The sequence below is a fragment of the Myotis yumanensis genome, unplaced genomic scaffold (genome assembly GCF_028538775.1).
Source record: "Myotis yumanensis isolate MYYU_CA2020_CCGP unplaced genomic scaffold, mMyoYum1.0.hap1 SCAF_13, whole genome shotgun sequence".
Taxonomy (NCBI): domain Eukaryota; kingdom Metazoa; phylum Chordata; class Mammalia; order Chiroptera; family Vespertilionidae; genus Myotis; species Myotis yumanensis.
This window is the reverse complement of record NW_027223764.1, coordinates 5,410,104-5,434,898: the sequence shown is the minus strand read 5'-3', so window position 1 is coordinate 5,434,898 and position 24,795 is coordinate 5,410,104. Positions and strand designations below refer to the sequence as shown.

The window sequence follows — 24,795 nt, the reverse complement described above, 5'->3', positions numbered from 1 at the left end:
ATTGAATATTTAATAAATAACTTTAAAACTAATTATTTTTTGTTTCTAATGACCATTTGACTCATTTTACATGATCGAGGTCTTTGGGTACAGTCCGTCAGAGATGGGAACACAGGACAGGAGCCCACTGACCTGCTGCTGCCGGGAGCCAGCGCTCAGGCCGGCTCACGTAGCCTTTCCTGGGGACCCACAGTGCGTCTGCAGGACTCTGGGGCTCCTGCAGGGGTGAGAGGTGAGGTCACCGTGGACATGGGTCCCCAGTCCAGTTGATGCCTGAACCCCCTGACCACAGGAAGTGGGGACCCTCTGATAGCCAGGGCTGGCCCCCAAAGTCACCACGTGGGTGTGGCTGGAACTGTGAGTGGAGTCATCTGCTGCTGGTGCAGAGACAGTGTCGACATTTATGCAGTTTGAGATGGAATAAATGTACGATGTTTCACTGGATGCGTTCCACCCTGGGGACAGTGGGGACATGGCAGCGGCCGGCGGTTCCCTGGGACACCCCGGGGGAGGGAAGCCGTGGGCAGGACACCACAAGGCTGACACCTGCCAGCTGGTGGGTGTGAAGGCAGCAGGGACGGTGGAGGACTGTGGGTGCCGTTACCCAGAGGGGCTCTGGACAGGGCCCCTATGCTGCACCTTCCCTGTCCGTGCGCAGGGGTTTCTGGTCCTCGAACTGTTGTGGTGACCTCTGTGACATCAGGCAACGCCTTTGGATCCACAGCCTGGGGGGCTGCTGCCTGGCACCCTTGGAGGACTGTCCCTCAGGAGGTTTAATTCTGTCACGCGTGTCTGCACGTCCACAGTCCCATCCACACCCCTCCCTCCTGGCCCACAGGAGCCGGCACAGTGAAGCTTGGGGTGGAGGACTCATCCTGTCACCAACCCCCGTTGTTGGGCATCCTGACTCTTGCTGAGATGGACGCAGCAGCGTGGGTCATGGCTGAGGGATGCGCCTCTTATCCCCTTCCTGCTCCACGTGCCCCCGAATGGCCAGAGCACTCCGCTTTGACTTTTTAACTCTCTGAAGAGCACACACATGCATGCACACTCATCTCATGTACATAAGCACACACACTCATACACACACATGCACACTCCCATGTAGCACGCACACACATGCACTCTTACTGCATACACACAATACAACTCAGGCACCACACCCACTCACTAATGCACACACACCTACATGAACTCACTCATGTGCACAGCTATCCAATGTACAAACATACAGCACACATGTAAGCACATTCACACATGCACATTCGTCTTCATACACTGCACGCTCACACTCACACATAACTCTTCCCCTCACCACCCAGTCATGTGCATACATGCAGACACATGTGCACAGAGCAAGGAAGGGACACAAAACGTAAGGCCACAGGCAGCCTGGGCTCTATCCCGCTCCCCACCCTTGTGGAAGCTCACTCCACACGGAGCGCCTGACTGCAGAGTGCGGTGCCCTTCTGTGCTCTGGAAACATCACATGCCAGTGGGCCATGTCACAACACGGCTCCCCACTGGGCTCAGGAGGCCGTGCCGATACTGAAGCCCTCGAGGTTTATTTAGTGCCGAGCGTCGTTGGTTTGGATGATGAGGTGCGCTCTCTGTTCTGCCAGGGCTGCTGAGGTGGGAGGGAGGCTGGGTACCCACGGGGGCGGGCCAGGGAAGAACGGCCCTGCCCCAAGCACCAGGGCACAGACAGGGCCTTGCAGGGCGGTGGGCCGCCCTCCTCGAGGGTCAGAGACGCACATGGATGCCAGTAACCAGCCTCACGAAGGGCGAACAATGTGAAACACTGTATTTTGCCTGACGGTTCTGCATCTACAGTGTGTACACAGCACAGCGTCGGGTCTCGGTTCATGTCAGCAACAGAAGCAGGTGAACAGGCAGACAGTGATGGAGACAGGAGCCACCTGTCTGGTGGGCCTGTGAGACGCACGGGGTTGGTGGCAGGTACGGACACTGGTAAGCTACAGCTTCACTGTCAGGAATCCCGGGAAGTGAGGCTCTTCGTGCTCAGATACTGAGCGTGGGACCTGGGGCACCTGACACACTCCTCGTCTCTCCCAGTGGGTGCGAAGGAAGGAGCTGCTCCGGGGGACATCCTCCCGCCTAGGCCGCAGAGCACACGGGCGAGTCGCACCATGACAGCCGAGCAGAGCACTGATCACCTGACTACCCTGCCTGTGCACGATGCGCCATGTGCATGTTGGTGGTGATGTGCGCACAGGTATAGTGTACTGTGCATGGGTGGGTGAACATGTGATGCACACACGTGGCATGTACATGTGTGGTGCACACACAGACGTGTGTGTGTGTGTGTGTGTGTGTGTGTGTGTACACATGTCACAGTTCCAAGGGGAGGGAGGGAGGGGCGGTTGTGCACGGTCGCACACGCACGTCACATCCTTCTGGGCGTCCAGGCTTCTGCCCCTGTGAGGACCCACTGACCCCAGCCATGGGATGGGGCACTTCTGTCCTCTGAGTCAGGGCTTTGTGCCCAGATGTTCATGGAAATGCCAGCTCCTTCTCTTTGCGGGGCAGGGAACTTTATTTTTCCCAAATTCCCACATTGGGGCGGAATCTAGTACTGACAGCGGCTGGCTTAGGAAATGGAATATTTGTTAAAGGACAGTTGGGCTTTTGCAGAGCCGTGGGGCCCCCTCCGCCCCCCTGAAGGCCACGTGCTCCCAGAGCACAGCTGGGTGCCCCGCGTCTGTGAGGCCCTCAGCCTGCAGGGCTGGGGCTGCATTCAGGGTGGGGGCTGAGGTGGAGATGGCACGGGCGTCGGCTCCGATGTGGGGCCCAGGCTCAGAGCGCACTGGGCTGGCCAGCAGGCTGCCCGCCCCTGGAACAAGACTTAACACACACATTGAACACGAGAAAGATCAGTGTGCCTCCTGCCGCGGCCATCACAGGCGGGCAGGCCCCCAGGCGCAGGCCGGTTCCTCTGCCCGCTGCGTGGCTGGGCTGCCCGGGGACGGGCGCTTCAGGTCCACAAGGGGTGACTGTGGGCACGACAACTTGTCTGACCTCGGGGTTCGGGGAGGCAACGTGGCCCAAAGCGTCTTCCCACTTGAGTCCTTCATAACCAGAGGTCAGCGGGGGTGCCAGTCGCTTCTGAGCGGCTCTGTCACTCGGTGACCCTGCCGACCTCACGTGGGAGAGGGTCCCTCTCTGCTCTGACGCTCGCCCGGGGTGGGTGGCACGGCGGCTACACAGTCGTCTCATTCTTCCAGGGCCCCGTTCGGATGTTGCCTGTGCTGTCGGCACCGTAAGGCACGGCTTCGCACACGTCGCCCTTGAGCAACCCGTTCTGGCCAGGGCCCCCAAAGGGCAGGGACTGTGTCCTCTGGAGCATCTCAAAGTGGGCAGGGCCACGGCCTACCTCCCTGCCGGGCCGCGGGGTGCAGCCGTAGAGTGTGGGACTGATGTTGCCACTCTCGGGCTGGCTGACCAAGGGGAAGGGGTCGCCCTGGGCGCAGCAGGCCAGCGTGTGCATCCCCGCCGGGCCCTCGAGCGAGCTGGCGGGGCTGTCTGTGCGTGAGCTGTGGGGGCTGCCGTCCAGGCTGGACGGGATGTGGTAGGCGTACTCCTGCTCGGCTGCGGCCGCCCTGTGCCGGCTGAAGTAGCGAGGCTTAGTTCTGCCCTGGAGGCACCGGTGCAGGTGCAGGTCGTGCCCGAACGCGTCCTCCTCGTGCAGGTGGACATGGGCCATGTCCTCCATCAGCTGCTCACAGTGCATTTTGGCACAGCAGGGCGTGGCCGGCGACAGGCAGCTGACGTGGCTCTGGGAGGCCTGCAGGTTGGTCATCTTGCAGTGGCCGGCCGGCGGGTGCCCAAAACCCCGTGGCTTGCCAACACAAGGCGAGTCCTGCAGGCAGGTGGCGTGCCCCAGTGCGTCCCCATTGGCGTCGAGCGTGTGGTGGGCACTGAGCTTCGAGGCCTGGGTGTCCCGGCGGGAAGGGCAGCACGACCACCAGCAGTGCCACACGTCGTCCCGCTTGGCGCAGTGGTGGATGAGCACGAAGAGCCCCAGCGTCACGCAGAAGGCGCCGTACAGGCAGCTGAAGACCATGTCCAGGAAGTGGTCCTGTGACACGGCCAGGGCCCCGAAGGTCCACGTGGCCGTGAACAGGAAGAGCGTGAAGGCGGTGGCCCGCAGCTGGGCCTTGAGCGAGTGCTCATTCTGCAGCAGCGAGGCAGCCAGGGAGGCACAGGTGGGCGCCACGCCTGGGGGGGCCCTGGGACTGTGGCCGGCCTCCAGCCCCGTCAACCGATGCTGCTCGTCCGTCCACTCCCTGAGCTCATACCGGCGCTCCGGGTGACGCCGCAGCTGGACGTAGGTGCCCAGGAAGTACACGCAGGTGACCAGGGCGATGAAGGCCGCCGGCCCGTAGAATGCGCCCAGGCTGGGCTCCCAGGCCATCCAGCAGCTGCGGGAGGAGAGCAGGAGGAGGAGGAGCTGGGTGAGGGTGTGGGGGGTGGGGGGAGACAGCTCCAGGACCCCGAGGGTCTGCTGAGGGCTGTGCTGGGATCCAAGCCCAGCGTGGCACTGGCCTCCCGGGGGTAGGCGGGGTTAGCTGTGGGGAGAGCCCAGTGCTGACTGTGCCGCCTGCACCTGAGGTGCCCGTGGATGTCATTACTGGGCATGGCCAACGGGTGGCCTCATGGTCAGGTGATGGGCAAGGGACCCCATCCCACCCACCAGGGCCAGCCTGATGCACTCAGGCTGCTTCAGAGGGCCAAGGTCGGGGAGTGTCCCGGGGCACTGGAGCCTACAGAGCTGGGGGTGGGCGTCCTGTGCGGAATGCGAGTGGGGAGGGTCAGTGAGGTCCCCTGGCCTGGACAGGGGAGGGAGGGCCTGTGGAGTCTGACCCAGCTCCCGTGCACAGCTGGGTCCACTCTGCTGGCCTCGGCCTGCTGCCCAGTTGTTATTGGTCCCCCAGGCCTCTCCCATCTCCATGAACCGGCCCTCGGTCCCCAGGGGGAAACTGGGTCCGTTGGGGAGGAGGACAGCTTTGGGCGACCAGGCCTTGTGCTGGCAACTCATGGACACCTGGGGACAGTCTGGGCAGCCCAGGACCCCTGCCCTGCATGGTCTCAGCAAGGCCGTGCCTCATTTCTGGGCTGTTGCAGTCTGTCGTCTATGAGTATCTGTGACCAGAGAAGGTGCTGGCTGCTGCAGGGTACCTGCAGCCAGGGCGACTGGAGCCTCGTCAAGGGCCACCCTCAGCCCCTCGGTGCTTGTACTCACTATGCCGAGTCCTCGCCCTCCGTCCCGTAATTCCTGATGTTTGTGGCAGCCGTGACTCCACAGATGATGAAAGGAACCCCTCCACTGACGAGGTAGAACCTGCCGGAGAGCAGGAGGTCGCTCACTGACCTTTGAACCCAACTGGGTCCCCCAAGAACAGCATCACCTTCAGGGCAAAGGAGGGAGGGTGGCCCCACTGACCAGGCAGCCACTGCCAGGGCCTGGCCTCTCCTCCGCCCCCCTCCCCGCACCCCCAGCTCGCTGGCTGCTGCGCCCCTGCAGAGATGGCCCTGGCCAGGCCCCAGTGCCGTGTCCCCCATGAGGAGAATGACACGGGTGCTAGGTCCTTGGGTGGGAGCAGGATGACCCTGCCTCTGGTCACTTGTGGTGACCCCTGGGGACTTTGCCTCCCAGAATTCTATACCCAGAAACACACCCTTCAGAATGCAGGAGAAATAAAGACAGCTTGTAATAAAAATAAAACTAAGTGTCCCGCTGACTTCAAGAAATGCTAAATGAAGGCCTTCAGGCTGAAGGGTTCTTGTACCCGATGGACACTTGGAGGAAGAAAGAACATAAAAATGCTAAATAGTAGGGTAAGTAGAAAAGGTTTTGTTTCCTCTTAACTTCTTTAAAATACATGTGACTGTTTAAAGGAAGAACGTTACCTCTGCCTGTGGCATTTATGACACACACAGGGGTAATATACAGGGCGTCTCCAGCCTAAGGATGTGGGAGGGGAGAGCGTCCCCATTCAGGCAAGGTTTCTAATGTAGTTTACATGAAATAGTAGAATTTTCACACTGAACAGGCTGTGAAGAGGCCGTGGATTTAAATCCCTGAAGCGACCACAGAAAATTAGTAGGCAAAACACTAAGAGATAAAATAAAGAGTTTAAAAATGTTAAAATAATCCAAGAGGAGGAAATAGAAGAGGAAAGGAAGGACAGAAGAAAAAAAAAGGAAGTAATGCTCTAGCCGGTTTGGCTCAGTGGTTGGAGCTTCGGCCATGGACTGAAGGGTCCTGGGTTCTTTTTGATCAGGGGCATGTACCTTGGTTGCAGGCTCGATCCCCGTGTGGGATGCAACCAATCAATGTGTCTTTCTCATATTGATGTTTTTCTCTCTCTGTCTCTCCCCCTCACTTCCACTCTGTCTAAAAATAAATGGAAAAAATATCATCTGGTGAGGATTAACAACAATGACAAAAAGTAAAACAGAGAACAAATAGTGAAATGGAGATCTAAATCCAACCAAATGAAAATTTCATTAAATTTTAATGGACTAAAAACTCCAAAGGCAGAGATCATCAGAACTGAATAATAGCAACAAAAAAGCAAGCTATTTACCGTCTACAATAGACACATTTAAAATATAAAGGCACAGAGAGGTGGAAAGTTAATGGATGGAAAAAGCAGTCCACACAAACCATGACCCCAGGAAGGCTGGAGTGGCTACATTAATAGCAGATAAAGTAGATTTTAAGAGAAAAAGATAAAGAGGGACATTTTGTAATGATGTCAGTGTTAGTTTACTGGAAGTCATGGCAACCATGAATGGGTGGGTGCCTAGGAAAAGATTCAAACTACATGAAGCAAAATGGACAAAATTAAAGGGCGAAATGGACAACTCCAAAATCATAGTTGGTGATTTTAACTCCCCTTCCTTAGCAATTGAGAGAACAAGTAGTAAAAAAAAAATCAGTAAAGAAACAAGATCTGAACAACAGTATTAATCACTTTGCCCTAATTACTCTTTCTAGAACATCACAACCAATAAATGCAAAACATTTATTTTTTTTAAGTGCACATAGTCTGTTCATCATGACAGATGACATCAAGAAACACATCTCAATAAATTTAAAAGGATTTAAAGCATACAGAGTATATTCTCTGATCACAATGAAATTAAGTTGCAAATTAATGACAGTAAGATAACTAGGAAAATCACGACTACCTGGAAATGAAATGATGCACGTCTACTAGTAAATAATTCGTGGGTCAAAGGAGAAATCAAAAGGGAATTTAGAAACGATTTTAAACAGAATGAGGAAGAAAATACCATATAAGATTCCTGGGGTGCAGCTAAAGCAGGATTCAGAGGGACATTCATAGCTATGACTGCATCTGTGAGAAAAAAGGAAGGTTTAAAGTTCACTGACATAAGATTCCACCTCAGCAAGGCAGAAAAATAAAAAATCAAAGTAAATGGAAAGGAGCAGGAAGAGGAGAGAATAAAGATAGGAGCAGAGATAAAGAAAATAAAAGTCCTGGATGTAATGTACAGCACGGCGACGATAGTAACACTATGCTGTATCTCTGAAAGTTGCTAAGAGAGTGGATCTTAAATGTTCTCATCACAAGAAAAAAAGTAGTAACTATGTGGGTGATGGATGTTAACTAGACCTATTGTGGTGATCACAATATACACGAACATTATGTCCTACATCTGAAACTAATAATTTTATGTCAGTTACACCTCCATTAGAAAAAGACAAAAGTAGTGAAAATTACCAAAGCAGACATTGATTTCCTGAAACCATGAACAAAACGACATAGCCTGAGTTGGCTGATGAAGAAAAGAGAGAGAGAGCAAGAAAGAGAGAGAGAAAGAAAGAAAGAAAGAAAGGAAAGAGAGAGAACAACTTGCAACGTCAAGGAGGCGGTTTCCCATCACCCGTCCCACAGGCACCGAAGGAGTCAGAGGGCAGATGGTCCCGACTTAGGATGGTTCTACTTACGGTTTTCCAACTTTATGATGGCGTGAAAGTGAAACGCATTCAGTAGGAACTGCACTTTGAATTTCTGATCTTTCCCTTGGCTGGTGCTATGTGGTGTGATGTTGAGCAGCAGGGTGAGTGGAGGCTGCCGTTAGCCACGTGATCATGAAGGTAACCGCCCATTACCGGCAGTGTGCTGTGTTGCCAGTGTTTTGGGGTTTTGTGTTCTGAGCATCTGTAAGGTGGGCTAAGCTAATCTGTGATGGTCATAGGTTAGGTGTGCTAAATGCATTTTCGATTTAACAATATTTTCAATGTATGATGGGTTTACCAGGATGAAACGCCATCGTAAATAGAGGAGCATCTCTATATTATATACAAGTGTATGTGAATGATTCAGCAACTTAGATGAAATGAATAAATTCTTTGGAAAAAACCCAAAAAAAACAAAAATAACACCCAACAAATCACTCAAGTTGAAACAAGAAGTAGAAAGTCCGAATACTCTGTGTCTAATAGAAGATCGACTTCAATATCCACAGACATCTAACAGAGAGACTCAGGTCCCGCGGGTCATGTCTAAGGAAGGGATGACCGGGTCTTATTTAGGCTCCTTCAGAAACAAGGGGGGTGGGGTACCCCCTGACGCAGTTTGAGATTGGTATCCAAACCAGGCAAGGACATTAAAAAAATGTAAATTCCCTGACATCCTCCCCCGTGAACACAGATACCACATCTCTGACACGTAGGACTTCACGAAAAGGATTAAACAAGCGTGCGGTGGGGCTCGCTCTGCTCAAGCCTGTGATCCCCATCATTGGCCCCGTGGCCCAGGCCAGCCCACAGATGTCCCTCTGGCAGCCGGGTGGGGGGAGAGGGGCCACATTGCTAAGCTGTGGAGCTGGGGGACAGTGTGCCCTGGCCCATTCAGTGCTGTCGCATGCTCTCCTCTCCCGATGGCTGCAGACTGTCCCTGTGGGACCAACATGTTCTCCAGCGAGTGGAGCTCTAGAGGCGGACAGGCCCTGGGCAGGTTCAGACCCTCCTGTCTTAGGCAGTATGTCCCATGGGCCTCTGCCCACTGGGTGCTGGAGAGGTGCTGACCTGCCCTGCGGCCCAAGCCTTCCTGGCCGCGCATCCTGCAGGGTGAAGCGCTCAGGGCCCTCCATCACCTCCGGCCAGGCCCTCTCTTGCCTCTTTTCCGCCTTTTCCCTGAATGTTCCAGCTCAAGTCACTCTGAGCTTCGAGCCCTCAGGACAGGGGCTGAGCACAGCTCCTGGGCACAGCACAGGCTCAGACAGCAGAGGGCGCTGGAGGCCTGGGCAGCTATTCTTGCTGCAGCTGCTGGGTGGTGGTCAGAGGTGTGGAGCCCCCGGCCCCCCCGCCCCACCGGCCAGTGATCTCTTCCTGGTGGAGGTGGCCCCTCTGCACCAGCCTCACATGCCCCTGGGCTCCAGGCACGTCCTCTGCAGTGAGGTCTGCACCAGCCTTGGGGGCCCCCCCGGTCAGAGCCCCTCTCCTGTGCTCATATGACGCTGGACCCCACTTGGATCTCGGTGGGGTTTCTGTTTTGTTCCCACTGACACAGCCCCTAGCGGAGCCCAGACGCACTAGGACCACGGGCTTCATGCACTCCCTGTCTCCACACAACCCAGCCAGAAGCTCTCCCGATCGTAGGGTCGGGCAGCCTCCTCCTTCTGTCAGGGCACAGTTTCTAGAAAGAACCAGTGAATCTGCATTTTGATGAAACTCCAACTACTGCCCGACAGCGTCCTTGGACACACACAGGGTGAGGACGTGCAGCCACGCGGGAGGAAGAAAGAGCATGGGGTACTTGCTGACTGGCTGGCCGTGGGGTCACCGTGGGGCAGCACAGGAGCCAGGGCTGGCCCTGGGCACAGGGACTCTTGGTCTCAGGACCTGGGGGGGAGGGACTCTGATCAGTAGGTGGGGTGGGGTGACATTCCCGTGTGAGAACGGGGAGTCGGTCCCTGCTGTGAGCACCGCTGTCCCCTGCAGTGTGTGGACACCCTGAGACAAGCCTTTCGAAGCTATCCCGCCACCGCGGTCTCACTCCATCTTCACCGCACGTTCCCTGGGCTGCCCTCCATGGCTCGTGATGTCGGTACCTGCCTAGACTGGTGATTAGTCTTCGTGGAGAAAGCTGCGAGTCCGAAGCCACTGAGCCCCAGATGAGGGCCGGGGCACAGTCACCTTAAAACCAGCAATTCCAGCAACTGAGCTGCCTCAGTTTCCCCAGTGAATGAGTAGGTATCTTAACTCAGACCCATGAATAACTGAGGCCACTTACTGACTCCCCATTGGAGCCGTGTGCACCACGGCCCACCCATGGCGTGGAGCTCAGCAACACTGGACCGACACACTGGCCCAAGACCTGCTGGCCAGGCTCTAGCCCCAGCTCACTCCTGCCCCCGACCCACCGCCCAACACCCCCAAACCCTGGCCGCATCATCCTAGGGCCCCAAGTTTCCTTGTGAGCCACTTTGCCTAGATCCCAGCATCAGGTGCAGGACTCCGGGAGCCTGGGGGATGGGAGGTACCTGAGCAGGGGCTGCTGGGAGTACGGTGGCTGGTCTGGGCCTGGGCAGGGTGGGACCTTCTTGGTCACCTGCTTGTAGATGTTCCTGGCGGTCACGGCGATCCACAGCATGGTGGAGAGTGTGCAGTAATGCAGCACGATGCCCACCTGGGGGGTGGGGGAGACAGGTCAGTAGCCGCCTGCCAGTGCACTGACCTCCCCACTGCACTTCCCAGCACCGCCCAGCCCTCCCGCTCCCCTGCGTCCTCAGGAGGCAGCTCGGCAGTGACAAGAAATGAGGCTGCCGGAGGCCCCAGGGTCCTTGGTTCCAGCAACACTGCTCTTCACAGGGGTCTCTGAGCTCAAGGGAGATGCCTGGGCTGCAAAGAAGCCTTGCAGGTATATTAGCCCAAAGCAGCTTGGCTGTCCTGCAGAGGGACCGGCTGGGAGCCCGGGGGCCTCTGGGTGTGGTCCACCTGGGGCCGGCTACCTGGGCATCTCTGAGCAGCACGCACACCATCCTGCACATGGGGCCTGTGTGCACGGGTCCCTGTGGTGGGTGTGGCCCAGGCAGGCACTCGGAGAACTCCAGGCGCTGGGCCCTCCGCACACGGGAGCCCACCGGGTGAGGTGGTGTGGTGCGCAGCAGGGGGCTCCCAGATGCCGGTGTTTTTGGCACTGCCAGTGAGATCAGCACCTTCGGGGTCAGACGCTCAAGTCCGCTCTCTGTCTGTCAGTCGGAGTTGCTTGTTACTATGGAAACAGAGCCAGGTTCCTCCCATCGCCAGCACTTACTGCATGAGCTAATCACGCAATCCACGCTCTGTCTCCGCCCGGCTCTAGAGAAGGAGGTTACCTTTGAAGTAATAGCCTGACCCTTCACAATGACGAGTAAAATACGGCTATAATGGGAAAGGACATAAATGTTTAAGGAACACAGAGATCCTCTGAGTAAAGCTAGCATTGCACCATTATGATGATTTATCAAGTGCAGCGTTCAGTTTTACTTATGAGAAAACTCTATAACAATTGATGAGAACATCGAGGAGGCGGGTAAATCCCAGAATTGTATTTAGGGTTTGGGATGGGCTCCTGCACGTGGGTGAGTCCAGCCTTTTCCTCAGCCTGCCCTCCATTGGCTTCAGCTGCATCCTATGCACAGGGCCTTACCCCACCTGGCGGGCGGGGGAGGCGCTGGGAAGCCAGGGGGCCAGCTCGGCAGCAGAAGATGCAGGGTGGGGAGTCACGTCACCTGGCCCTCAATGGAAGGACAGTCTGACTTTCTTTTCAGGGAGAAACGGAGACAGGTCCTCAGAGGCGAGGAGGGAAGGGAGCACCCAGAGCTGGGAGGAGAGTGCGGAGGAGGAGGTGGGGCTGAGCCTCATCCTGACCGCTTGTGGGGGGAATTTTATGAGCCTGTGGACGGCAGAACTCTGTTTTCCAAACACCGACTTAGGCTGGACACATGGAGAGGTCACGGGGACCCTGCCCTGGCTCTCAAACAGCAGTCTACCGCCTCCCCACGCTTCTGGGCCCAGGGCAGCCCTGACGCACATCTATTATGTGAGGACAACGCTGGCTGTCTGTCTGTGATCATGATGTCACTTTGTACTTTAATGAGGCACACGGTCATTTTTTGTTGCCATGGCAACCGGCTGTTCTCTCTGCCATTCGGAGCTTGGACCACTTCTCATACATCACTCACTGTCACCCAGAGCGACACTGAACAGGGAAGGCTGGACAGAGGGTCCTGTGTGGGGCACCAGGGTCGTGTGTAGGTGTCACTGGTCAAGGTGGGGGCCAGCCTGGCTGCCTATAATGAATTGGCTCATGTAATTAGGGAGCCCGAGGAAGCCCCAGGTCTGCAGTGGGCAAGCTGGAGACCCAGGAGAATGGCGATGTAATTCAGCCTATGTCTGCATCCAAAGGCTGGAGACCGAGGTCTTTCTCACTCAGACTTCTACTCTATTCAGACTCCAGCAATTGGACGAGGCCACCGATACCACAGACGGCCCTCCACTCCACTCGCCTCATCCTAAACACCGTCCCAGAAACACCCAGAATCATGTTTGACATGTCTGGGTGCCCAGGAACCCAGCAAAGGGACACAGGAAGTAGCCATCACCTCTCCCTGTGCCTCCTGGTCTCCTTCTGCGGTGAGTGGAGGAGGGACCCCAGCTAGGTGAGCCTGGCCTCGCCTCTGCTCTGCATCTGGTTTTCCCTGACACGCCGGGAAGGTTACTGCTGTCTACACGCCACTGGAAGGCAGGTCCACACAGCGGGGGAACCGGTAGGTTTGATCTCAGCTGCACCCACAGCACCCACAGGCACCCAGTGCATTTTTGTGAATGAATGAGTGAATGAGTGAATGAATGAATGATGCCCTGATACCTTCCGGCAAGGTAGGGGGGAGATCAGGACAGCATCTGCTGCAGAGCGCAGGGCTGGCTGCCTCTGCTGGGGTCCTAAGGTTGTCACTATGAGAGAATCGAGCGTTTCTCACACTAACAGGATTTCTACAGGTCTTACCCCTGCGGATGTTTCTAGGTCACATCTGCCCCCACCTACCGTGCACCCCGGCCAGGCCCTGGGTGCCATGTGGATGGCTAGCAGACACAGATGGGTCCCAGATTTTTGGGGGCAAGGGCTCCCCAGTACCATGATTACTGGGCCTCTGAGGGATGGGGGTGGCTGTACCACCGTGATTCTGGCGGCTCCTCCTCACTGGGCCCGGCTTGTGGCGCTCGCGTGGAGAAGTGCGGACATGAAGGTAACAATCCATGCCACGCGTCTGGATGGCTCCGCTCCCCGGTAGCATTGCAGGCGGAGCGTAAATTGGATTTCCCGGGGCGCTCGCCTCAGCGGTTTCCACGCCTGTGGAAAGGCGAGAGGAGGCGGGCCTGCCCCTCATTGTGCTGTTTGGGTTTGTGCTGGATGGCTCATCTTGACACCGAGTCACAGAAAAGTGGTGTCTCTTTCACCAGGAGCCTAGAGGCTGGGCCCCGGGTGCCAGGGCTCTGGAGCAGGTGCTGTCTCATGGGCCTGATGCCTCCCTTGTGTGCAGGTGGGTGTGGAGAACGAGAGCTAACAGCCCGATTATTTCCTGAGGTACCCCTGTGGGAGCAGCATCTCACCTATGAGTCCCCAGGGTGAGTCTGTGCATGTGGACAGGTCACCTCGTGTGGACAGACAGCCACCGAGGTCAGCGCCAGTACACCAGGTGCCAGGTGGCGAGGCTGTGGCAGCACAGCCATCGATGAATGGCTTCACAGCAACCAAGGCTGTAAGGAGAGCAGCGGGACATCCCCGTGGGTGCTGCTGCCAGAGCTCCCTCCACGTGGCCCGAGTGGGTGTGCCCACAAAGTGACAGAACCGAAGGGGTGGTCCTTGGAGGGATGCTCTGTGGGTTGTGAAAGGGCCTCTTCTGAGCCCTGTCAGGAGGTGAAGGGTCATTTAAGTTTTTCCCTTTTTACCCGAAAGGGGACAGGGTGGACTCCTCCGTGGCCTCCACACGTGTCTCTGTGGCCTGGACTCCGTGGCAGCCCGCTGGTGACAGTTTCTGCTGCCTGATTATGAGTCTTGGCATTAGCATCCTGGGATTCTTACTTGGATGGGGAAGCAGGTGGCTTGTCCCCTGCTCCTGCCCCACCAGCCTCTGCAGGGCAGGTCCCTGCTCCCGGACAAGCCCTGTTTGTGGGACAGTGGACTTCTCATCAGCCTGTTACCACCACAGGCCTCAGAGCAAATTGGTCCAAGTGAAAAATACATCCTATATATTAAAAGCCTAATATGCAAATCGACCAAACGGCGGAACGACCAGACACTATGATGCACACTGACCACCAGGGGGCAGATGTTCAACGCAGGGCTCACGGCTGGCGAGTGCAGCTCTCCTGCCTCGGCAGCAGCGCTAAGGAGCAGCCAGCCGAGCGGTAAGGAGTACTGAGCTGTAAGGAGTGAGGGCTCCCAGACTGGGAGAGGGTGCAGGCTGGGCTGAGGGACCCCCCACACACAAATTTCATGCATTGGGCCTCTAGTTATTTATATGATGGAATACGGAGCAAAGTAACTAGACTCACTTGGGTCTGCAACACCCAAACAGATACTCAAATATGATTTCATACACAAGACAATGATCACAAACTTCCCCTTTGGCCAGAGAGGTGATGGACCCTAAGGAAGACGCAGGTGAAGGAAGACTCACCGCCTGGCACAGGATGGGGTACTTGGTGCGGTTGATGCCCCCGGCGAACACGGTGAAGGTCAGGGCTGCGTGCAGGCAGAAGTTCAGGAGCGTGTGCCTGCCCTTGCGGCTGATCCGGATGGCGCTGGGGAAACACAGGTGTGTCGTCAGGAACCCGCCCCTCAGCAGAGTGGGTGTGAGCCCTTCACCTGCATCTGTCCATGTGGGAACCAGGAAGACCTCTGGGCAGAGAGACACGCCCCAAGGACCAGATCAAGGGAAAGACAGACAGACCGTGCTGAGTCCACCCTCAGTGTGTGGCTGGTGGGGTTCGGTGTTAAACCCCCCTGGAGCACGAGGCCTGGAAGGGTTTTTGAGAAATCTCTTATAACCTTGAGAGGAGGCCGTGACAGTGACCAGCTACACGGCGACCCCTGTCGCCACACAGGCACTGGACTCAGACGCTGCCTATGGCTGTGACCACACCTCATCCCTGGCTACGGCCGCGACTGCGATTCCCTAGCTATGCTGACAGCTGTGCCTGTGGCCACAGCCCTCCGTGGCCGTGTTCCCACCCCACGTCTCTTCCCATGACGGTGGTTCTGTGGTTATGCCACGGCCCAGGCTTTGCCCATGACTCGCCTTGTGGGCTGAATCCTGACCATGGCCGAGACTCCTCCTCACATTCCCCAGGGCATCCTCAAGTGATGGAGACACAGCCAGCTCGTCTCCTCACTCCCAGGCAGAGGAAACCAGCTCAGAAGAGACCTGACTAGAGTCTCCTTTCTAGAAAAAAAATGCAGACGTGCCTGAGGGTCTGCCGGCTGCTCCAACTTCCCAAGGACGTGGGCCCTCGGGCGCCTGAGCAGACGCTGTGCTGTGGGAGGAAGAACTTCACCTGATTTGATAAGAACATGGACATCGGGGATGGAGGGGCATGGCTGTCACTGACCGTCGGCGAACCTCGGTCACCCCCAGGACCACCCAGGCTGGGCAGGCTCAGGCTGGCCGGCCATCTGTGAAGTGCCTTCCAGGGACTTCTTGCTCCGTGAGGGTAGGAGATCTCACTTTGCGGTTTGCACTAGGAGTGGAGGCGGGGCGTCTCAGGACAGAGTGGGGCCTCACCTCTGGTGCATGAGGTAGGTGATGACGGAGGCGAGGAGGCAGAGCAGCATGACGGCCGTGCAGGCGTACACCACGGGGTGCAGGAACTCCCCTGGGTGCTGGGGCAGGGAGAGGACACTCTTCAAATCCTGGGAAGGAACACAGAGCAGACTCAGGTGAGCGACGTGGCTGAGAACCTGCATGTGTGGCAGAGCCACGGGGCTCTCCCCGAGCCCAGCCCCTCCCTGCAAGTCCCTGGAGGCATTCTCTGAATCAGGGGATATTTGCTGGGTCTCAGCAGAAGGAGGCACCCTGCCAGGGAAGACCCTGCTCAGGTGAGCGCTCAGCAGGTGGAGCCACGCCTCATGGGCTGCCCACGAGTGGCTTCACCCTGTAGGGGCGGCCCAGCTGGCCATCTTCATGGGGTCTGACAGCCCTCGGTGGGTTTCCCCTGTGACTGATCCCATCAGCTGCTGCCTTGACAGCAGAGAGACCTCACATAAAAGCCAGTGGATGCCAGGGGGACTCTTCGTGGTCTGACCACCAAGGGACCTGGTTGGCAATTGAGGCCAGAAATAGTGCCTTTGCCCAGAATAAGAAGATGACCAGACGTGACAGAGGGAGGGTGCTGTGACACTCCACAGACCGCGGGCCGGACACCACGGTGGCACCCACGCTTTGGTCCGCACTGTCCATGGACTGGGACGTCTGAAGGGCAGGTGTGCACATGCACGGAACAGCAATGACTCCCATCAGCCTGGCATGGGCTCCAGCAGGACACATGCTGCGCCCTCGTCCAAATCCCCACTAAACTGTGAGCTCATGAATACGATGGCCAAGAGGTGCCAGCCTCAAGGTGACAGGGACACCCTGGCTGCAGCAGCGGCACTATTCAAGATGCAGAGACATTTCGTGAGGGTGCGCCCAGGCTGGGTTCACAGGCTGGAGGTCACCCCGCCCTCGGGGGCTTCCTCCTCCTCTGAGCGCCCAGGGTTGAGGCTCCCCTGGCGCTGAGGACTGACCCCGAGCAGCGGCAGCCACAGTGGGTGTTTATAAGAAACAATCAGTTCCCTTTGGCCTCCTCTTTTTTCCTTTCTCCAAATCAGAGTTCTCAACGGTGCCTTTCTACATTTTTAGAGGTGACATTTAAAATTCAAAGTAGGCAATGCAAAGCGGAGACATACTTTATATTTTAAAGTTCACACATGTACAAGTTCCTCCTGGAGGAATCGGCTTTGCAAGCGTTCCACAAGCAGGTCCTGATGGTTGTTGGTATGTGGTCAACAGAGCTGGACCGACGTCCCTGGACAAGTCCCCCTAGGCCAGGGCCTCAGCAGTGCCCTTGGGACCAGCAACCGTGGGCGGAGCCCCGACCTCACAGCAGAAAGGCTGGGGAGCCCACCCTCTCACCCCCATGGCAGTGGGGGCTGTGATTCCTGGTCACTTCTGGGCCTGCAGGACCAGGAGCTGTCTCCTCCGAGGCTACCGGCTTGCATCCTCCCAGGCGGCCTCTTTTCTCTGTGGAGCTCAGGCCTGGACTGCGGGTTTGTTTGCTTTCCTATTTCTTGAGGCATGAGTTCCTTTTACATTATATTATTCTTAGTTGCGTGTGTTCTTTTGGTATGTTCTGCAAACCAAATAAATCAGGACGTTAAGAGCAAGAGGAAAGGAGGAGGGAGTCAGTCAGGTCGCGTGCCACTTGTCTGATCAAAACATCACCCTTTAGTTGGGAGTGACACGTGGCCAAGGGGCCTGTGCCAGCCGCAGACACAGACCTATGTGTGTGCAGACTGTGTGTGCGCCCCGTCCTCTCGGCTAGGCGTCCACAGGCCAGGGGCATGTGGGACGTCCTCCCTTTCGGTTCTGTTCCGACCGAGGCTGATTTCATTAGCGCCTGCTGTCCCTTGTCGCCTTTTTAATGATAATTGCATCTTATTGATCTGTCAACCTTTCATCAAAGTGTTCCCGGGGGAAAGGCAGAGGAAAAAGATAAGTAATTTATTCATTCGGAGCACAAATTACCCTAATTGGACGTTGCATTTACATGTTTGTTACGTTTCCTTTTGGAGGCGTGTGGGCTGGTTGGCTTCAGAGAGCTTCGGGGAGAACAGTGAGAAGCGTCTTGGGGACGCGCCTTCTGACTGGGCGTCACTTGCTTAAAGGGGTGACACTCCCCAGTTGCAGACTGGAGGCTGTTCCAGGAGTGTTTAGAAGTGTAAATAGCGGACAGAATTGAAAGCACAAATGGAGAGCACTCACTGAAGCCAAGTGTCTGCAGCATCCACGCCGCTCTTCTAGGCGAGGCTGGAGGTGCCGGCCTGTGGGCGGGGTGGGGTGGGGGGAAGGTTCCCAGGCTTGGCCTGGAGGATGCGTTTGGAGTGGGAGCGACCCCCTGCACCTGCTGACCGACTGGCGACTGGGTGACTGAGCGCTGGGAGCGTCCTGAGCGGCACTGGGCCCAGGTTCTCGGCTCAGACAACCGGCGGTTCCCTCCCTGTTGGCCTCCCCAGCACCCTGCCTGGTGTCTACCCTGATCTCTTTGGGGGTTTTAATTCCCTTGTTTGAATGTGGGGTACAACTGTGGGGGAAAAGGGCATCGTGAGCGTGCCGCGTGTCTCTACTCCAAGCACGGCCGGGGCGGGACTGGCCTCTCGCCCTGTTCTGGCTTCAGGGCTCTTCGGGACGTCCCCGAGCATGCTCCAAGGACACTGATTCCAGCCCTGAATTCAGAGCATGTGGGGGGCTCCGCTGGGGTGCATGAGAGCCCCAGCCCTCCTGTTGTGGCGCCTCCTGGGCCAGGACCATCCCGAATGACCGAGTGGCCTTTGTGCCACTGGAACCTGCAGGTCAGTGACAGGGAGCTCACCCTCCGCATGACCTGATGCTACTGTGACTGGAGGCGCCAGCAGGTGGCTGGACCACCCACGCCAGGCCTCTCCCTGCAGTCACTGCCGCCCAGAGCCCTCAGCCGGGCCACCAACCCTGCTCCTCCTGTGGCTCCTCTGGAAGGAGACAGACAGTGCAAAGGTTTGGACAACCTTCTATTCTACTTCCAAAGCCGGCCCTTTGTTCCCTGAGGAGAGGCGGTTCCCTCGCTCAGGGTGAAGGTCACCGAAGATTATAGGACACAAAGTAATGAGCATGTGGAACCTGCTTGCATTGGGATCCCAACTGCAGCAGCCAGGGACAGGCCAGCCCACGTCTGCTTCGTGTACTAGCAGTTGTGATGAAGATGTGGGGTGGCGGTGGCCTGGGCTTCAGGTGCCAGACGCAGGCCTCCCAGGGGCAGCACCTGGGTATTCAGACCCTGTCTGAGCGCTGGACAGACAGCAGCACCTCCTGGCACCATTCTGAAAGGAGGCGTGGGCCCAGGAAGCCTGCCCAGAGACGCCTGGAACTCAGTGCAATTGAACTTCAGTGTGTGGCCGAGGAAACATGGGATCCAGGAGGCAGCTTGATGACCGCAGGTGTTAGGGAGGCCCGGGCCCCGCAGGAGCTGCACGTGTGGCCAGAGGGCGGCAGCCGGGGGCAGACAGGGGCAGGCCACCCTGTTGCTGGGCCTTCAGGCTTCCCTCCGATGCCCCGAGCCACAGGATGAGCCTGCCCAGCCGTCTGCACCACAGACTCAGACACACACAGAAAAGTGCTCTCACCTGAACTGTCACCCTGCATGTGAGGCCGGGCATTCTCCTTTCAGAAACTCTCTCCAATGTAAATGTTATTTATTAAGACAAAACCCCAACAAACTGCTGAAACCCAATCGCTGTGGGCAAGTCTAACCGGGTGGTTTTCAGTGTTGGATGGGCCGGCGTTCTGGCTGAGACCAAGGCACCATGGGCAGACCCCGCCCCTGAAATGGAGAGCGAGTGTATGGAAGGGCCGAAGCATCAGAGAGGAGGCAAAGACAGGCAGCGGTCACCTGTGGCGGCCCTGAAGGGCAGTGCTGGGCACCTGCCAGCTCACCTGCCCTCCACCAGTGACAGGCTCCATTGGCACATGGGGATCTACATTTGAGGAAGGAAAGCTGGGGATGCTGCCACCCGGGAGGCCACAGCCATGTTGGGTGTGGCACCTGCGGGCAACAAGTGAGCTGGTGGGAAGCTGGGGGCCGGGCCAGGCAGCCCGCCTTTCTGAGTAGCAGCCTGTGCCCAAAACACGCAACCTCTCTGCTGTCTGAAAGGCGAGTGCCTGGCGTCCGTCCAGCTTCCGAGGCCCGGGGCAGCCTGGGAGGGAGGCTGAATTCCGGAGAAAAGCATCTCTCTCATTCGGACATTTCTAATGAAGAGAAAATGAACAGGCGACTCAGACTGACCACTCCTGAGGAAGCAGACAACCAGGTCTGCATTTGGGACTCATTGTTGGGGTCAGTGCCACGGCTGCCGCTGGCTGCACTGTCCTCTGGTCATCAGCATTCCCTGCACGTGCTCTGCCGGCTGTCTCACACACACACACACACACACACACACACACACACACACACACTGCATTATTCACTCAGCATCAACCTTCCGGAGTCCGAACTGGCAGCCGCCACAGCGAGGCACACACGAGTCCGCAGGCTGAGCCCCCACATCCCTGGGCTGCTCACAGCAGCCGCCCCCCTTTGCTGGCGAGAGAAACACCCCCGTGTTTGCTGTACGTGCCGCTGGAGCCCACCCACATCCCCCTGTGGTCCTGCCAACTTTCTGCAGGCAAGAGGAGGGCAGAGCTGCAGTGGGAGGGGCCCGGGCCGGAGGCCAGAGAAGGTGCTCAGAGGCCCTGGAGCCAACCGGGGTGGGGGCGCGGGGCGGACGTCTCCTCCACCGATGAAATGATTCAACATTGCGGCATGCCATCAACTAATTAGTATGATCCTCCCGAGCAGCCAGGCAGGCGGCCTGGAAACAAATGGCCACCCCCCCCGCCCTCAGCCCCCTCCCCCGCCCCCAGGACTCTTGGGCACAGGCACAGCGTATGCCTGGCTGCGGGCTAGCTGACCACCTGACGACTCAGTTTCCTGGCTGGGGCCTCTGTGGGCAGGGTGGCCACCCTTGACGTGGCCCCCCCGGCCCCTGAGCATGTGGACTCACCATGAGCACGTGAAGTTACTGAAGGGTGGGCGCCCGGATGCAGATGGTGTCCCTGTGAGCCAGCTATGTTGCGCCTTTCTCCCCGCCAGCCTCCATGGCCGTCCAGAAGGTCAAGGTCCCAAACAGCGGCCACAGGGTCAAGCCCCAGGCTATGGGCCTCAGGGCGACTCTGGTGGGGCAGGTGAGGGTGGAGAGGCTGCACCCACCTGTGAAGACAGGGCCTGGTCAGGGCAGAGGAGGGTCCCCCTGCCACCCTCTCGCCCCACAGCCCCAGCACCTCCCAGAGTTGCCCCATCTCGGCTGCTCTCAGCCCAGCCAGCCTGTGGACTCTGACTCCGGCCTCCATCTGCCAGGGGCATGCCGAGGGCCCGGGGACCACCTGGGCTTGGGAGCCTGAGGGGCCCTGGCCAAAGGCACTGGCAGCCAGACTGCCCTCCAGGGAGCACTTCCTTCTGCACATTTAAAAAGCAGCCCATGCTCGCCACCCAGCACAGGAAACTAAACTCACCGAGCTGGATAACAAGTCTGTCAGCTTAAGTCAAGAGAATCCAGTAAACCTTGAATGCATCTCCAAAGAACGGCCAGCCCCTGGCAGGTGGATGGAGCTGGACTCAGGGGCTGGCTGTTTGCTCCCCACACAGACACGGATTTTGGCTGTGGCTCTGTGCCCTCAGCTTAACCCAAAGTTATTGGGAATCTGCATTTCCAGGAGCAGGGATCGCCTCACCCGGGTTGGCACTGATGCCCGAGAAACGGTGGAGAACGGGCTCTGTGGGCAGCGGGCCCCCACCGTGCCTCCCCCACCTCCTGCCGCTTCCTGGCCCTCAGGTCCACCCACTGCTCAGACCCTGAGACGCGATACCCAACTTCTCACCTATTTTGGCAAAAACAGCTGGAGGGGCAACAGCACGGTGCCTGTTGCCGGGGAGCCACCTCGAGCTCGCCGTGCAGGGGAGCAGGTCTCCATTCCCGGGGCCCGTGCGCCCCGCTCGCCAGCAGAGTTATCAACAGATTGCAGGACTGCAGCCGGGGACGTGAGTCAGAGCCAGGACGGCAGACATGCAGCGCGATTCTCAGCACGCAGCTTCCAGAACTCGGGTGAGGAACGCCAGCCGCCTCTGCGCTTGCTTCCGCTGGCGACAGCCAGGGAAGAGGACCGGCGGGAAGCAGGAGCCGTAACCATGGGGATGGGGGAGGCGATGGCGGCGCTGTGGCCGGCTCCCTGCCGCAGGCTGGGAATGGTTCTTCCCGTGCCCATCACACTGCAGAGCCGATTTAAAGAGACAACCGGCCAGGCTCTGCCTTCGCTCCCAGCAGCGTCGGACAACTCACCTGGAAACGTCTCCCTGAACCGAGGCAGGAGGACTGGCGATTTTATTTAAAGAAAAAAGCTCTGTTCGTGGAGGGCTCCACAAACAGAAATGTGACCAGGACATCGATCTGGGAGGAATTTTCATAGTCCTTGTGTTAAAACATCACGAATCCAAACATGTGCAGACAGAGGTGGACCCACAATGAGTCCTCCCAGCATGAGTCAGCGATCCTGCTGGTGTGCTCAGCCCCACAGCCCCTGCCCCTTCCAGGCCCCTGCCCCTTCCAGGCCCCAGGCCCCAGCCCCCAGCCCCAGACAGAGCGGGGCCAGGGGAGGGAGGAGGTGGAGTCCTGTCAGCAGCGAGTTGGACCTGCCCAAGCTTCCGGGTCTGTACTCAGCTCATGGGAACCTGGAGGTCAGCCCATCACTCTTCTCTTCAATCTAGAAGGCTGTAACCCCGCTCAGGGGTCCCAGGTCCCTGCTGTCCCCGAATTTTGAGGGGCCTGATTTTATTTTATTTTTTTAAACGTATTTTTATTTATTTCAGAGAGGAAGGGAGAGGGAGAGCGAGCTAGAAACATCAATGATGAGAGAGAATCATTGATCGGCTGCCTCCTGCAGGCCCCACATTGGGCATAGAGCCCACAACTCAGACATGTGCCCTGACGGGGAATCAAACTGTGACCTCCTGGCTCATAGGGTGACATTCAACCACTGAGCCACCCCGGCCAGGCTGGGGGGCCTGATTTTAATGGTGTCATTAATAATATAGGAGTTTGCCCTGACCGGTTTGACTCAGTGGATAGAGCGTCGGCCAGCGGACTGGAGGATTCCGGGTCCGATTCCAGTCAGGGACATGTGCCTTGGTTGCGGGCACATCCCCGGTAGGGGGTGTGCATGAGGCGACTGATCGATGTTTCTCTCTCATCGATGTTTCTAACTCTCTATCCCTCTCCCTTCCTCTCTGTAAAAAATCAATAAAATATATTTTAAAAAAAGAATATAGGAATTAGAGGGGTTCTGTGCTCCGGCTCCCCGGCCTCATGGCACCCTGCCTCTGAGTGGGGTGCTGCCAACGCTTCTCTGTGGAACTCTGCGGTAAGTTCTAAACCTCAGGCGAAGGCATGAACCCCAGGGGTGAAGTGCCTTTCCTGGTGCCCAGGGAGTGGGTGTTAGCGGGAACCTCCTAGGCTGGTTTCCCAGGCCTGTGGGGCAGTTGGAGCTCCCTGGGGGCCCAGGCCTGGGGATAAGAGGGGCAGGGAGGGAGGTGGGGAACCCACTCTGAACTAGGGGATTTTGCCCAGACTCCCCCAGGCGGGGGTGGTCCCCATGGTACTTCTGCCCCGATGTCCTGTCTACTGCCGCCCCCTCCATCAAGACTGTCCAGGTACAGGGTGCAGGGTGAACGGGTCAACCCCTCACTGCCCTCAAGGGCTCCCCGCCCAGAGATGGCAGAAAGCCAGGAGTGAATAGCCCACCAGGGGCTCAGCTCCCCAGGATGGCTTGTGCAGTTTGGAGGAGGGGACAGGTGCTGGGGCAGCCACCTGGGACTCTGCTGTCACCAGCTGTTCCCTCTGCTCTGTGCACAGCTTTGTGTGCTGTCCCAGTGATGTGTCCTGGCCTCAGAGCAGGGGGCCAGGACCAGAACCAGGGCTTCCCAAATCCTGCAGAAGTGGCTCTGGGAACACACACAGAAGAGGCTGTTAGGAGGGTAAGGTGGGCAGCCTACCTTGGCCTCCCTAATGCCCTGGGTCTCCACTTCCTCTTTGGAAAGGTCAGCTTTCTGGCACATTCTATGAATGCAGGACTCCCCACTGAAGTCTTTGCACTGCAGGTGTGGGTGTTCGTCAACAGGATAGGCACCTGCGACCTCTGGGACATCAGGGCCCTGACCTTGCGCAGTAGCCGATGTCATCTGTCCCTCTGAGGGAAGTCATTCGGACACAGGGCTGGCTGGCCAATGGCTTTCTGCCACGGGGTGCTGGGCTCCGCTGAGGCTCAGCCCGGGGCTGGGTGCTGTGGGCCCCACCTGGTGAGGGGACAGAGTAGCCAGCTGCCCCTACAGGGCTGGAGGGGGAGTTCTGGTCCCCGCATCCAGGACATGTGCTTGGGAGCCGGGTTTCTCTCTGCCCCTCCTGGCTTCTGCAGGCTGTTGGTGGGAGAACAGGAGACGTCTGGGAAGCACGCAGGCCTCTCAGTGGATGGAATCAAAGACCAGACCACGGGTCTGGAGTGGTCAACACAGTGACTGAGCGTCACTGCATGGCTCAGGGACGCTCAGGTGCCATCTCCCTGTCTCCCACCCCGTGCATGCAGGGAGTTCTCTAAAAACGCAATGTCTCTGGAATGAGAATAGCCTCTGCTGGGCCGCTGACATCTCAGGCCGGACTTGCGTCTTTTCTGAGCATTTTAGTCAGCTTTGGAGTTGCCTCGTTTCTAGCCATTGTGTGAGATTCTGAGACCGGAAATCAGGAGAAGCCCCCTGGTGCTGGAGGTGACCTTGCCTTGCGCGCGCAGCCTGGCCCCCGAGGGCACGGGACGCGAGGCTGGCTTCCGTGTGCGCTCAGCATGCGTGGCTCACAGAGTGGAATTAAAGCCGGGTCTCCG

At 57.6% G+C, this 24,795-nt stretch overlaps 1 protein-coding gene across 1 annotated transcript; it reads right to left on the bottom strand.

Moving 5' to 3' along the window:
- Window positions 1-1,780: 1,780 nt before the first annotated feature.
- On the bottom strand, window positions 1,781-21,830 carry ADGRA1 (adhesion G protein-coupled receptor A1). The gene is made up of 7 exons (XM_070431786.1): window positions 21,751-21,830; window positions 20,877-21,082; window positions 15,829-15,956; window positions 14,725-14,848; window positions 10,543-10,688; window positions 5,264-5,362; window positions 1,781-4,442 (listed from the first exon to the last, which is right to left on the bottom strand). Exons 2-7 carry the CDS (start codon window positions 20,877-20,879, stop codon window positions 3,221-3,223), a joined length of 1,722 nt encoding a protein of 573 aa, XP_070287887.1. The 5' UTR covers window positions 20,880-21,082; window positions 21,751-21,830; the 3' UTR covers window positions 1,781-3,220.
- Window positions 21,831-24,795: the final 2,965 nt, after the last annotated feature.

Excerpts from the sequence above, each read along its gene's own strand:
- ADGRA1 (XM_070431786.1), bottom strand. Across the intron at positions 10,689-14,724 it reads ACCCCATCCTGTGCCAGGCG|GTGGGCATCGTGCTGCATTA; the intron begins GTGAGTCTTCCT and ends CCCACCCCCCAG. Across the intron at positions 5,363-10,542 it reads TCCCAGCAGCCCCTGCTCAG|GTTCTACCTCGTCAGTGGAG; the intron begins GTACCTCCCATC and ends GCTCTCCGGCAG.